At 37.2% G+C, this 14955-nt stretch overlaps 2 protein-coding genes across 5 annotated transcripts; one reads left to right on the forward strand and one right to left on the reverse strand.

Moving 5' to 3' along the window:
* Positions 1-227: 227 nt before the first annotated feature.
* On the forward strand, positions 228-2461 carry LOC104113185 (patatin-like protein 3). Its single transcript, XM_009623294.4, has 2 exons — positions 228-1299; positions 1742-2461. Exons 1-2 carry the CDS (start codon positions 358-360, stop codon positions 2099-2101), a joined length of 1302 nt encoding a protein of 433 aa, XP_009621589.1. The 5' UTR covers positions 228-357; the 3' UTR covers positions 2102-2461.
* A 943-nt stretch (positions 2462-3404) lies between these two features.
* Positions 3405-11800, reverse strand: LOC104113184 (casein kinase 1-like protein HD16). 4 transcript variants are annotated; one of them, XM_009623290.4, is made up of 17 exons: positions 11486-11800; positions 10201-10682; positions 9881-10006; positions 9724-9797; positions 9551-9620; positions 9410-9465; positions 9182-9253; positions 8907-9001; positions 8595-8661; positions 8376-8505; positions 8059-8277; positions 7845-7975; positions 6373-6547; positions 6170-6260; positions 4485-4642; positions 4214-4402; positions 3405-3793 (listed from the first exon to the last, which is right to left on the reverse strand). In XM_009623290.4, exons 2-17 carry the CDS (start codon positions 10630-10632, stop codon positions 3734-3736), a joined length of 2145 nt encoding a protein of 714 aa, XP_009621585.1. In that variant the 5' UTR covers positions 10633-10682; positions 11486-11800; the 3' UTR covers positions 3405-3733. The 4 variants fall into 4 exon arrangements, with proteins under 4 accessions (XP_009621585.1, XP_009621586.1, XP_070051031.1 ...); XM_009623291.4 differs by having other exon boundaries at positions 10201-10721; XM_070194930.1 differs by having other exon boundaries at positions 11475-11800.
* Positions 11801-14955: the final 3155 nt, after the last annotated feature.

Here is a 14955-nt window from a genome sequence, read left to right on the forward strand (position 1 = left end):
CGTTTATAATAAGTAAAGTTAATAACCTAACAGTTAAGATATATAAATTCTTACAACAATTTAAAATATACTGTAAAAGAAGTATGCTACTGTATATAAGTTAAAGCCTATAATTTGTACCTCTTTCGAAGTTAATAACCCCACGCTTGCGTCTCTCCCCCCCCCCCCCCCAAAAAAAACTAAAGAAGAAGAAAATCCTGCGGCTTCATTCCTCTATTTAAGTGTATGTCTGTATTCTATATCTATACACTTGTCTACCTGTTCTTTTCATCTTCATTCTTCTCTTATGACTTTCTCAAACCATTGATTCTCATTTTTCTTCCCAAAGAAAAAGAAACAACACATAAAACACAAAAGATGGCAGCAGCTACAATTTCTACCATTTCAATGATCGACTCCAACAAAATGGAAGTTGACAAACTCACGTACGAAATATTTTCCATTCTTGAAAACAAATTCCTCTTTGGCTACAATGACCCAAAACTTTCTCCTGCATGCAAACAAAACAGTAATAATATGTTAACACCCTTTGCCGGAACAAAAACTGTCGGCGCCGGAAAAATCAGAATTCTCTCAATTGACAGCGGTGGCTCCACTAATGGCATTCTAGCAGCAAAATCTTTAGCCCATTTGGAAGCAACCCTTCGTCGTAAAACCGGATTGAACAATACCCACATTGCCGATTTCTTCGATGTTGTCGCCGGTTCCGGAGCCGGCGGTGTCCTCGCCGGTCTTCTCTTCACTCGTGGGAAAGATGGGGTTCCGATGTTCACTGCAGAGGAAGCTCTTAAATTCCTTCTCGAGAGTGATCGGAAAATTTCACGGTGTTCTAACCGTGGATTGTTTCGGCGTGTTTTCCGGCCGGCGAAGATGTTTGATAAATTATTCAGCGGTTTAACTTTAAAAGATACGGTTAAGTCGGTTTTAATCCCCTGCTACGATCTAACTACAAGATCACCGTTTCTATTTTCGCGGGCTGATGCGCTGGAGATGGACGGTTGTGATTTTAAGTTGGCGAATGTATGTGAGGCCACAGTGGCTGATCAAGCGATGGAAGTGAAGTCAGTTGATGGAAGAAGGAAAATTACAGCCGTTGGTGGTGGGGTTACGATGAATAATCCAACGGCTGCGGCTATCACTCATGTACTTAACAATAAACAAGAGTTTCCGTTTGCTAATGGTGTTGAAGATTTGTTAGTGGTTTCTTTGGGTAATGGAGAATCAGATTCCGGTACCGGAAATGTGATGTCATCGCCGGCGGCATTTGTTAAGATTGCCGGAGATGGAGCTGCCGACATGGTAAGCTTATTTTTTTGTTCATGCCCAAAATATTTTAATATTTTTAAACAAAGAAAGAAAAAAAGTTGAATAATTTATATTTATAATAATTAAAATTGCTTTCGTTAGAATAGTTCGTAATTATGGAAGTTGGTACTTTGCATTTAATGAATTTTATTTTTAAAAACTCTTCCTTTTTTTGGCATGCGACCTAGTATTTATAACTCAGTGGCAACAAACAAAAAGTTGTACATATTAAATGGTCGACAACTTCTTTTGATCAAATAGTGCACCTAACGATATACTAGTATATATATTAAGAACTTTAATTTGGAATCTTAACTAAATAATCGAACAATAAATTATCTAAACAAAATATTGGACTAAGACTAATGTATTTAATTACTTTATCTAAACAAAATATCGGACTAAGACTAATGTTGTAACCCTATACAAAATGCAGGTAGATCAAGCTGTATCAATGGCATTTGGACAATTTAGAAACAATAACTATGTTCGAGTACAGGGAAATGGAATTGTTGGGGAAAAACACGAATCAACGAGCAAAGGTGAAAGAATGAGAAAGACAGTAGCCATATCTGAAGAAATGCTAAGGCAGAAGAATGTGGAATCTGTGTTATTTGAAGGGAAGAAATTAGTGGAAAATACAAATTTGGATAAGTTGGAAATATTTGCTGGTGAATTAATCAAAGAGCAAGAAAGTAGGAAAACTAGAATATTACCCCCAGTGGTTTTGAAACAGGCATCACCATCTCCTAGAACATCATCTGCAACAACTTCATCCACCATTTTCTCATTTTAATAAAGCTCCCGCTATGCGCGGGGTCCGGGTATCATGATTATTAGATCGATTTTAATCGATAGCTTGGAGGTGACACTGTCCATTATTATTAATTAGGTTAGATTATTATAGCGAGGTAAGGTAGGGTGGGTTAAGTTGAATCAATGCTGAAGTATGGGTTTGAAGCCACTCGTGATTATTTCAGATATCCGAGTTTGAGCTGAGCTGCTAAAATAGCCTGAGAAGTTTTCTTTTTCTATATATTTTTTTTAAAATCTTGAGGTTGATTTGTAGTAAAATGTATGTAGAGATGAATATTGGTGAATTAATGTGTGTATGTATGTGATGTTAATATTATGAATGTATTGCTTGTTAGACCAATGAGAAGCACTTGGTAAATTGTAAATTTTATGTTACCAACACTAGTTGCTTGTAATGATCATTTATCCCAATTGAGTTGTGTGTTAACTTTCTAAATTTAACTCCCTTTTTTTGTTTAGAATCAAACATACAACAACTACTACTACGTCTTAATTTCAAACAAGTTGGAGCCGACTACATTCCGATGAGAATGAGTTGAGTTTAGATAAGAAGAAGTAACATTTTTTTCATATAAAAAGAATTTAGAAATTTTAAAGTAAAAGGTTTGAAGGAAGCATTGAGTAGGTCAGTTCAGTAATAATATTGGAAGCATGGAACATCTTAATTATCTTAATTACTTGATCTAATTATGTTAGTATTCTATATTTACTGTCCCCACTACAAATTTAATATGTACATGAGTCGAGTCATCATACTTCTGTGTAACATAAATATGCAGAGAGATTTAAATATACACGGGTAGTGTACAAGTTTTTCTAGACTAACTCCGTCGATTTAACCTATTGTTCCAAATTATTTAACAAGTTTATTAGATTACCAATTAATGTCCTAATAGTATAATTTTGTTTTACAACATCAGTGCATAGACATGCTACACAGTGATTACCCAGCAAAATTAATTAGCCAAACATAATGATTCTCACCAAAGTAATTTTGAAAAAATCACTTCTCAAAATAAGCTATAAGTCAAAATAGATTGTCCCACACAAACACTTGTAAGTTCTATGGAATAATTTGACCAAATGTTATCCTACTAGAGGAATGATTTAGGACACCTGTTACTATTTTCACTGCCACATCCCAAGGTAAGAAATGACCAGTTACGCCAAAAGCTTTGTAGTTTTGCTTCGCATTGGCTAACTGGGAATAATGAAATTGGCCATCTTATTGCAGGGGAAGGGCAGGACATCTCTTTTGATTTCTCCCATAGAAAAGCCTAACATGCAGCAGCAAGAATCGATAGATTATGGAATAAATACACCCTTCCAATTTTAAGGTACAAATATGTTAAGCAATCCACCATTTCTTAGCCTTAATTATCAAAACTAAAATATTATGTCGTTGACGCAATTGGTGTTTACTAGCCCGAGCTTGCAGGCCCCCCTAGCTCGTCTGTTTCTTTCGCATTACAGAGTTGTACAACACAATGATTTTTACATGAAAAATGAGAACTGACTTGAGAAGGCAATCCCCAACAGGACCAGCTGAATTCATCCTCCATCTCTCTTCAAATACAAGAGACTACAATAATTGACAACTCGGCGGTCCATGTCAGCAGACAGTTCGACCATAGCAAATTGATGCAATGTAAAGATTTTTAGACCATTTTTCCTGCAAAATGAGAGTGCAGGCAATGTTGAAACTACAAAGGGAAAAGAATTAAAGAGTACATGGATAACAAATATGCAAATTGCATTCAACGGACTCCTGTCAATTGAAGCTTCATTATTACAAACATTTGTTTCATACAATTTTCACAGCCTTGAGAATTTAAATTTATTTTTAAAAACTTTGATGTGATATTTACTCTATTAAACTAACTTTTTAACCATTACTTTAATATTTTCTCCCGCGGCTAATACAATAAACAAGCAACAAAACAACTTAAATTCCATTTCCAGCCAAGGAAACATCATAGAAACTGGATCACAATGAGTAGTTTGTAAATTCCCATCACAAGTTGAGCCTGTTAAATTTAAGGAAAACGCAAAGCAAACAGGAAACATTTGGGATTAAGGAAAGACTAGTCACCTTAACATGGGTACTTGGGAAGGCAGATGTCCGCAAAGTCTCTTGAGTCTCATCAATCATTTTACGTCTAGGCACGCTCAATATGAAGGCTGCTTGATCGGCAGTAGCAGCCATAGAAGTTATTCTATAACCACTTTCCCACCGTCGATGTATTCCTTCACTTGGGTAAAGGAAGTCAAGCTCAACAACCTACACAGTCAATCTGCTTTAAGCTACTATTGTTGAGCAAAGTAAGAAATGGAAGTGATGACAGAATAAAAACTACTTTCACCTGTTCTGAATATCCAGAATTTCGGGACATGACCACACCCCATCGACTGCCAGCAGTGGTCATGGATGTGACATGGAAACCTTCTTTCCACTTTTTGTTTATCCATTTGAAAGGGAAAGATTCACTCACTTTGTAAGACTGTTGCGTATAAGGAGTTCCTGATCCATCAAACACCAAGAGAATTTAATAGATTGTTCATGGGACCATTAACAATAAATCATAATCAAATTGATTCGCAGCAAGTCCATTCCTGGTAAACAATCTGAAGCAGATAGTCTTAGCAACAAAATGCAGCTCACTAACCGCATATACGAAAAAGGTGGGTTACTTGTAATAAAACAGAAATTAAACCATCTATATCTTATTTACATGCCAAAAGTTGAAACATGCAAATAAAAAGCAGACTAAGTAAGACCGCCATATCCAAGAACCAAAAGGTAGGAAATTTTTTCAAAAGAAGCAGAGCACACTAAGGCCAACAAAGAGATAGTGTCAGCACACTAGGCAGATGGTGAAAATAGGTAAATAATTCAGCTCCAGTTGCTTTGATCACACCAAAAGGTTTTGAGACAGCCACGACTAAAATACTTATGCAGGCCATTAGCCTGAGGTCTAAACTTTTTCCTTTTTTTTATAACCAAGAAATCCCTATGAGTTAGATGGTCCAACCCCAATTGTGTTCACAGGTTCAAAACTCGGAGGAGTACGCACCCACCTCTCTACCCTGCTCCCACTTAAATAGCAAGCTTCATGTCAGTGACTGGGTCTGACCTCATGACATGCGCCAATCCATGCATCCTTGCCTAATTTGCCCTACTTTTGCAGCAGCTAACTAATGGAAAGTGGTGGTAAATTGCTAGTTGGTATTTTAATTCTACCAACAGCAACTCACATTCGAAAACATCTCGTAGATGGCTGAAGTATGGAAAAGGTCTCAAAGACGTGAGCTAATCATCAAGCTCCAGGCTACCAGTATAAGGGGCATAATTCTACACTTGACAACATTTTTGTTAAGATCCCTATTGTTCTTCAGTATTAGAACCGTATGAACATCCCACTTCACCTCCTGGTCACTCTTGTACCAGGAAACTTCCCATGCTAAAGATATCTAGACTGAACCGCATGAACATCCCCATTGCTCATATTAGTACCACAACACCCATCCCCTTTCGACCTTTCTGTTTCTCGTATCTAAAGCTGCTTAAACCAACAAGCAGGAATAACCACACTCTTGAACAGCAAAAATTCAATCCGGACCTCTTCCAAAACAGGTGTTATTTTCTGTTCCATCCTTTTCCATTTGACTAAAGACCAGATCTGTGAAAGCCTAATGCAACAAAGTGAAGAAACATTGAAGCACAGGTACCATGAATTTCAAAATCAGACTGAACTTAATCTGTTAAAATTAATACTACTTAGGATCACTGGTAATGAATACAAGATCCGTGTTTGTTCTATATGCACTTCAAGCTATATTCTTATAACTGCATAGTATGTCGCAAATCTAATTATTATATATGTGCTGGTTTTGTTTAAGCATAAACTCTTTCACTAATAAAGAAAATTTCCCGCCAAAAATAGCAAGATGGAAACAATATCATTCACAAGGAGAAGTTCATCAGTTGATCCTTCAAAAAACACCTCAAACTGTGAATCAATCACATCAGTTTCCATTAATATCTAACCTTTGGACATAACAACCAAGGAACTTCCGTTAGCTGCACCAGCTATTGAGCTGATGTAGTAGTTCTTTTCCCACTGTTCCATTATCCAATCCTGAAAAGAATCCACAACAGAATCACAATTATTTGAGGATATCCCACGAAAAGAAAGAGATAAAGATAATCACTGAATATGATAGAGATAAGGTGATTGAGATGATAACAACCTTATGGAGGAAGACAGCTGAAAGCTCATAAACCTGGGAAGAGAAACCGGTTCCTGCATCCATGATTAAGGCCCACAGATTGGCTGCTGAGGCCACACAGCTGATGTAAAGACCGTCCTCATTTCCTTTATCTACATGCTGCCGGAGCCTAGAGTCTGCTACATTATAGTGGTACCTACAAGATTATCATTAATACTTTTATATCAGCAACTGACATTAATATAGAAATCACATGCATTAAGAAGATAATTTAACATGAATATCCATGCATTTAACACTCAATTCGTCAATAGTTCATGTAAGCAAGAAAGTGAGATAACACTTTTAAGTCCTCATGTAAACCTACCAAGTCAAACAGTTTATACAAGAATGTAGCCCGTCTTACCAGATTCTGTAATATGATCCATTGAAAGATAGAAGGTAGATAAATAGGAATCAAATATTCTCAGAGGTGCACCAAAAAGATTGCATGCAAGTGTATTCACACATTAGATTCCCTTCTCTCCCCTTAAGGGATAAAACAGAGGTAAACATATCAGGCGTGTACCTAAAACATCCATGCAAATGTAACACATTTACATTTCCTACCATTTTTCGAAAGTTAATCCTATGCTTCGATTAACTTAGCCATATCATTTTTCCTGCTCAACACCCAGAAGTTTACTGTCCGTAAATAAGAATAATGTACTCGCGAATTTTCTCACATGAGGCAAAAGGAAGTTCTAAACATTAAGTCATCAAGACTACATAAAATATGAACCGATCAACCTAAGCAAAAGGCATGTATCCAAACAAAACAGAAGGGACACCTGTATTAAAGAGAAAATCAGTTTCACTTCAAACTCGAAGAAAAATAAAGTGACCCCTAACAGAGATGTAGTGACTAATGCATGGAAATGATTCTCAAAGGTTCGCATAGGCCAGATTATCCGAAAACGGCCAACCCAAGAATCATAAAATCAAATACTGTCTTAAATGTTAAATCCTCAAACCAACTTGGATTCCTGCTTTATATACTGTAAACATTAGTAAATCTAATTTTCGTTAGTAAAATTAGTCGTCCTCCTTAATAAAAAACCTAGTCCTGTCCTAAAAATAAGTAATCTCTCAAACCTATAGTATGTCCAGTTGGGGAAAGGACACAAGAACAGATGACATGAAGCAACAAGCAAGTCCACTTGAACTTCTATACAAGCCAAATTTATGAAACACACCAAATAGGAATGTCAGAGCTGCAATTTTATGGCAACTTAGATGCATAACTAATTAAAACATTAAAAGGCTTTATTTGGATGTCCAGAGTTCGATGGATACTTTTGATAAGATCCAAGACAAAATAAAAGTCAAGCACTTGCGGCACCTTTTTAAGGAATTATAATAATGGCCAGACACGTCAAACCTCATAATCACACTTTGATTAATAACTGGACACGTCAAAACTCATAATCACACTTTTATTAATAGCAATGTACCTCTGCTTCATGGGACGTCGTGCATTATAAACAGAAATCCATTGCGTTGCAGGACTACCTAATCGTACTTTTTTCTTTGGTTGCTCATCTTCCTCCAAGTTTATTAGCAACCTTCCCCGCTTCTGCCCAACCTGATTAGACAAGAGGAGACAGCTGAGTAGGGGAGCAATATTGTCATGTAAACACACATACATGCATGAATATGGATAGGAACCTTAAGAGCTCCATCAATTCTTATTGGCCGTAGTGACGTGACTGGCTCAATAAGACTCTCAAAGAAAGAGATAAGCTTGGCATAATTTGGTTCCTCATCAAATTTCATATTTGTCACTGCCTCAAGGAACTGCTTGAATGGGGCCGGACAAAAACAACACATCAACTCTGGAGAAGTGGCCATTTTTTTCTTACACACAAGAAAACTCTTGTTGTCACCCTATTACAATTCAAAACAATAAATACAAGAGAATTATAAAATTTCGTAAGTCAAAATTCAGACACTACAAAAACTTACAGAAGCATATAACAACCAACCTGATATCCTTGCCACGGTAACCTTCCCTTTATCAGGAATATTAATGTGTATGCTAGTGACTCAAGGTCATCTCTTCTACTTCCCGTCCGACCCAAATGCGCATGCACGCTTGCATATCTTATGGTTCCCCTGTCAAAGAAAACATATGAGCCCACATTCAAAAGGATTGTTGAATTATACGCCCGAGATTATTTAAGTTACATTCCAAATGAACAAACCTGAATATATCTGGCCTCTGGTCATATTCAACATGCAGACCAGATGCTGCATCTTTCCATCTAGATGCTGCAGAAATGAACGATATCATCAAGAACAGTACTCAAGATTAACATCAAACAAAAAGAAATGGTATTCTTCAGGTCTAGTAGACCCACAAGCAGAATTGATCTGACAGAGTTAATTCTCAACATGTGATAACAAATTGACAGGATTAACGATGCTTTACAATAAATGAGAAAGAAAATGAAATGGACACTCCAAGAAAAAGATAGAGCGATAAACAGAAAAGATCATAATATAATGCATCTTACCCAAACCGAGATCAATAAGATACAGCTTCTTCTCATCAGCACTTCCTGGCAGACCAAGTAAGAAATTTTCCGGCTTCACGTCTCCATGCACGAACCTTAAAGTGAGAAAAAAAATTAGATGTGAAAAAAAACAGGTCACCGATACAACTTGACTTTTGAGTTTAGAGTGCTGAAAGTGAAATGGAAGTGAACGATCAAGCAAAGTGATATGCCAGAGGAAAATATCATGACGAATGATGAAATAACATATGTATTGCTAGAGAGATAACAGTTACCCCTTAAGGTGCAGTTTTTCAAGAATCGATATTGCCTCCACCGCAATACAGGCTACCATATTCGGCGACATCCTGTTGCAAGGTTAATAATCATCAAACAGAGAAAAACAGGCTACAGGCTACAGCATATGCATGCCCACAAAAAGTTATACGTGGTACATTATTTTGTTCTGCATTCCTATATATGTGCAGGAAAATCAATGCAAATAGAAAAAGTTGGAAACTTACGACTGGCCTAAAGAATTCCAGACATCCCACAAGCTAGGTCCCAGCATGTCCATGACCTGAAAATATTTCCAGGAAATATCAGTAACACAAAAGTGATAGAACTAAAAATTCTTTTAGAAAACGATGAAAACTAAAAGTTACCAAGATGTAGAAGTCCCCCTGACGACCCTTATAGTGAACCCATGGGACACCATAGCATCCATTCAGGGTGCTGTCAAGGCAAAAAAAAGTTCACAATTGGATAATAAGTAAGACATCTGAAGACTGAAAAATACAAAGAAATCAGAGATTCTGAAATAAGGATTCATGCTTACTTGTACACCTGCCACTCATAAGGAGGGCCGTAGTTGCAACCTTTACTATTTCGATGCTCAAACTTCAATGCAACCTAGTGACAATCATTATCGCTGTATTATAATCCAAATAATGTCAGAAAGGCTCGTAAAAGATCCACTATGTCGTAGGCAGTACCTCAACAGCATCTGGTCCTGTTCTCTCAGTTCCCCCACTTGTTCTTCGACCAACATATACCTGCCCAAATCCACCCTTACCTAACTTCCTTTCTGTTTTATATACAGGAGAATTACCCACTTGTACCTGCATCAAGAAACACAAGCATTCTTATAAAAATTCTATTTACGATAAGAGTGGATATACGATGTTTCAGAAATTTAGCCTACACATTGTCATTAATGATGTCAAGGTATTTCCTAGGCAGCTGGAGGAATTTTCAAGGCAAAAGTTAATAGAACACAAATGGAAAGAGACTTAAGAGCAAAATAGGAAGATACCCTCTCAGGTACAGGAGTTGTGCTTGATTCTTCTTCGACTCCCATTATTTTGTCCGCACTTCCACCACCATCCATTGCAATATTTTTATCTGCAGCACCCTCAATTCTATTAAATGCTGGCTCGGCAACCCCAACAGGAGCAGCTTGAGGAAGAACCTCACGCGGCGTCTCTGGGTCCAAATCTATCAACCTAATCCCCCTACCCCTACCACCACCACTTGGCCTTGCACGTGTCGTCCCTGAAGGCCCTTTTCCTACAGCCGTTGCAGCATTACCCCTTCCTCTTCCTCCACCACCACCTCTTCTTCTGCCTCTGTTCTGAGTAGGCGGCAAAACCAAGTTTTCCTCTTGGCCAACAGGTTGAGGGGCGGCAGGCTGGAGATCACCAAGCCGTTTTGATCTCCTTGCTCCACTACGCAACTCTGGCATCATCACCCATGCAAATCACACTCAACTCGGTTCACCCACCTTGCCTAGAAAATCTGGTGGTAAACACAACAGTAACAATGAATGCAAGAATCCTGTATTAACAACATTGTGGACTTCAAATAGAAACCATAAACAAAAAGACGAGGCACTCAACACACCAGCATCTAGGAAAATCACAGTTTCCATGTATCAAACATGATCTTTACATTAATTCCCAAAAGTTCAAAACTAAAGTTCTAAACTTTTTACCCACAAAAACTTAAGCTAACTAACATAAAAAGATTCATATTTCTTACATACTAAAAAAGGACCAGATTATGCAGATATGGATATCTTTACTGTTATAAGTGTGACATTTATATTTCTATAATTAGTTCATTTCTCTTCTATCTTTCTATCTCCCATCTATCTACTTCGCTATTTATTACAAAGCTTCACGAACCTTCCTTTATTTCAAAACAAGAAGTGACACCGGAAGTATATATACATCAAAAATTAAATAATTTTAAACTTCAACAGAAAAATTAACATCCTAGGGGCTTGATTCCAACAAAATGAAAGCTTTAAACTATATAATCAAGAAAAAGCTATAAAGGGAAACAACACCATTGGAATAAATTTAAACAAAATCAAACCAATCATACAAAAAGTTCCAATACTGTGAATTATAATTAAAAAAAATTAATCTTTAGAAAACCCAAATGGATCACCTTCATCACATCACATGTAACTCAACCGATCATCAAACAAGCAACAAAAACTCAGCATTCTAGGCACATTTCCACAGAAACACAAGAACCCCACAAAGGGAAAAGCCAAGAAAATCATACAAAAATAGAAAAAACCAAAACTTTACCTCAAAAAAGAAAGGATCGGTGAGAAATACAACAAAAATCAACACATTTGAAGGAAGAAAAATGGGTTTTCAAATCGCCGATCAAAATCAGATCTTTAGATAAAATCAACAAGAAACCACATGGGGTAGTTCAAAGAAAAAGAAAAGGAAAAATCTTATCTGTTAAAAAAAAAGGAGGAGAAAAAAAGCTGGTTTGGTGTTTTAGTGTATATGGGGATGATAAGGTGTGTTTAGCTTGAATGAAGGATGAAGTAACGTTACATTCGGTGAGCAAAATTTTGGATTTTGGGAAATTTGATTGAATGAAATGAAATACTAATAATGAGTGGGCGGAGGACTGTGTGTGTGTATTTGTGTGCTGTATGGAGCCCTGTATTATTACTTCGGTACCTGTGCTGTATCTGATTCTGTATTTACTGTAATCTAATGTACTCTATCTGATTATCTATTTACTGTAAATGTAAATATAACATATTTATTTTTTTACGAGTTCGAGCCGTAAAAATAGCCTCTTGTAAAAAATTACATAAAATAGACCCTTCTGATTCGACTATTTTCCGAACCCCACACATAACGAGAATTTAGTACACCAAATTATCCTTTTATCCGAAACTCATTTGCCCTTAATCATTTAGTATTTCAAAAACTATTAGTTTGATCTAAACTCACTATCCTAACTAATATGAATTTACTTCGAATAGATCCATTAAATTGATAAAGTATTTTCTACCAAAAAAAATCTATCTCAGAGGAATAGTATATTACCTCCTACTTGGAATATATATTCACACATATTTAAAAATAATTTTAATTTTTTTTAGTTTTTACATATTATTATACAAGAATTGTGAGTGTTGTTATACTCTAACAATTCTCGACTTGATACTCCATATTTGCCTTAGTCTTATACATAGGTAAATATAACATACAACTATATGTTATGTTATACCTTTGTGAATTTGTTTTTGCATGTTTCGTGTAAGTTATATGCGTAGTTCCTTACGTGTATTAAAATTGTTAGTACATTATGTTCATAGACAGAAAATTAGAATAGAAAATGGAAAAATAATTTTTAGCTCAGAATTTTTTAGTGTATTCTTAAGGAAGTTAATTCACTCACGGTTGTCCAAAGTATTTGGACTAACTCCTCTCAAGATAGAATAAAAAATTACTATGTAATAGCGACAATTCAAATTACATAACTTTGGCGAACTCAAATGACGGAACAGCTCACACAATGTTGTTTTCCCACAAAATTGTACGTGGTTTCTTGACAAGTGAACTAATTTGATCCTAAAATAATGTGATAATTGAAGAAATGTACAATACATTGCCTTAAAATGAAGATGAAACAATAAAGATGACAGTTCCGGGAACAAGATTTCCGGGTACAACAATGATGAGATCAAAAGGCAAAAAAGTAAGATTGTATTAAGCTTTGTGTGGAATGTAATGTAAGTTTAGCCAGAAAATTCATGTCCTTTACAATGATAACTGGCTCACTATTTATAGTTGTGTCTAGGGAAAGAGGTCGTACGATCTTTAATGTCAATTATGAGGGTCATTAATGAAGATGTAATGGTGAATATAAATGTCAAATTCTCTTTAACGGGTCGTCTGTCACGTCCTTAGTTGTTAACTAAGTACACGTGCGGCACTTGATAACTCGCTCACGATCTTGCACAACTTGCTCACGTTCTTACTATGCCAAGTCAACCTTACCACACTCAAGATCGCTAAGAGAATGGTAAAAGGAAGACAATAGAATTGTTAAAGGATGCTTTGTATTATAGAGAACTTGAATTATTTGCTTGGTGAATTACAAATGGATGGCCCCTTTATATACTAGTCTCCTAGGAGTTAGAGTGTAAATATTAATTGTTACACAAGTACTTAATATTTACAAGATAAGGGCTTTCTCTAGATTTCTCTACAAGCCTAGAAGATTTCAAGGACTTTCCTAGCAAATCCATAGGGATCTAGGGTCTTCCAAAGGAAATGTCCATACTTTTCTAGAATCTTCTCACAAATAATAGTCTTCTTCCTATGTAAGCTTCCACATGATTTTAATATATGCCAAATGGCACCTATGTGGCATGATGATATGGCGGGTCATCACACTCTCCCCCATTTAATGTTGCGACGACCGCGGCGCAATGCTGCTGCATAAACTCTTGAATCTTATCTTTGAATTTCCATAAGTCTCCATATCGTTCCCATGTGGCCTCCTCCTACGGTCCGCAAACTTCTTCATCTTCTTAGCTGCCCTATCCAAGTAGGACTTAGCAGTGTAAAGCTGCTCTTTCCATCCGTTGGCCATATGATAAGCCCCCAAACTCTTTCCCTCGAACGCGGCTGGTAATGAATGTGGAGTTTGTGGTTGTTGGTCTGTGGCTAGCTCATATGTGTCCGCCCCGTGGACTCACTCCGCTGCAAGTTATAAGAGAATTGGGCGATGTCTAGGAGCCTTGCCCAATCTTTCTGATGCGCGCTTACATAATGCCTCAAGTAACATTCTAGTAAGGCATTGATCCGCTCCGTTTGTCCATCCGTCTGTGGGTGGAAACTAGTGGAAAAGTGCAGTTTCGTGCCAAGTATGTCGAATAACTCTCTCTAAAAGTTTCCAGTAAAACAGGGGTCTCGATCACTACTAATATGCCTTGGTAAGCCCCAATACTTCACCACATTCTTAAAGAATAGTTTGGTGGCTTCCTTGGCAGTGCAACCTGGTGAGACGGGCATGAAGGTGGCATATTTGGAAAATCTATCCACCACCACCAAATAGTATCATAACCGTCGGACTTTGGTAGGCAAATGATAAAGTCCATAGTCACGCTCTCCCATGGACGTTCTGCAACTGGAAGTGGCTCGAAAAGTCCTCCGATTTTTTGTTGCTCAACCTTGTCCTGTTGACAGACAAGACAAGTCTGCACATAACACTCTATGTCATATCGCATGCATGGACAATAGTAGACTGACTCAACCAAGGCCCTAGTGCGACGTTGGCCTGGATGATTAGCCCACATTGTATCATGATTCTCCCTTATGATCCGCCGTCTAATGTCTCCAAACTTAGGCACGTAGACCTGCTGGCCCGTATTAAGCAATAGGTCGTCTTCTACCCAAAAACGTCTTGTCTTGACCTGGTTGGCTAACTCGATAAGTTGTTTGGATGTTGGATCATGATGCATGCCTTCTTTTATAGCCTCACGAATGTCCCATCTTGTTAAAGTGATTGCAGCAAGCTCTGCTTTCCGGCTCAAGGCATCGGCTATAATATTACCTTTGTCCGGCTTATACTTCAACACATAATCAAACTCGGCCAAGAAATCCTGCCACCTAGCTTGTTTTGGTGTGAGCTTCTTCTGCGTCTGAAAGTAGCTAGTAGCCACATTGTCAGTCTTGACCACAAACCTCGACCCGAACAAATAATGTCGCCATGTACGAAGGCAATGCACAATGGCAGTCAT

Source organism: Nicotiana tomentosiformis, chromosome 2 (assembly GCF_000390325.3).
Source record: "Nicotiana tomentosiformis chromosome 2, ASM39032v3, whole genome shotgun sequence".
NCBI lineage: Eukaryota > Viridiplantae > Streptophyta > Magnoliopsida > Solanales > Solanaceae > Nicotiana > Nicotiana tomentosiformis.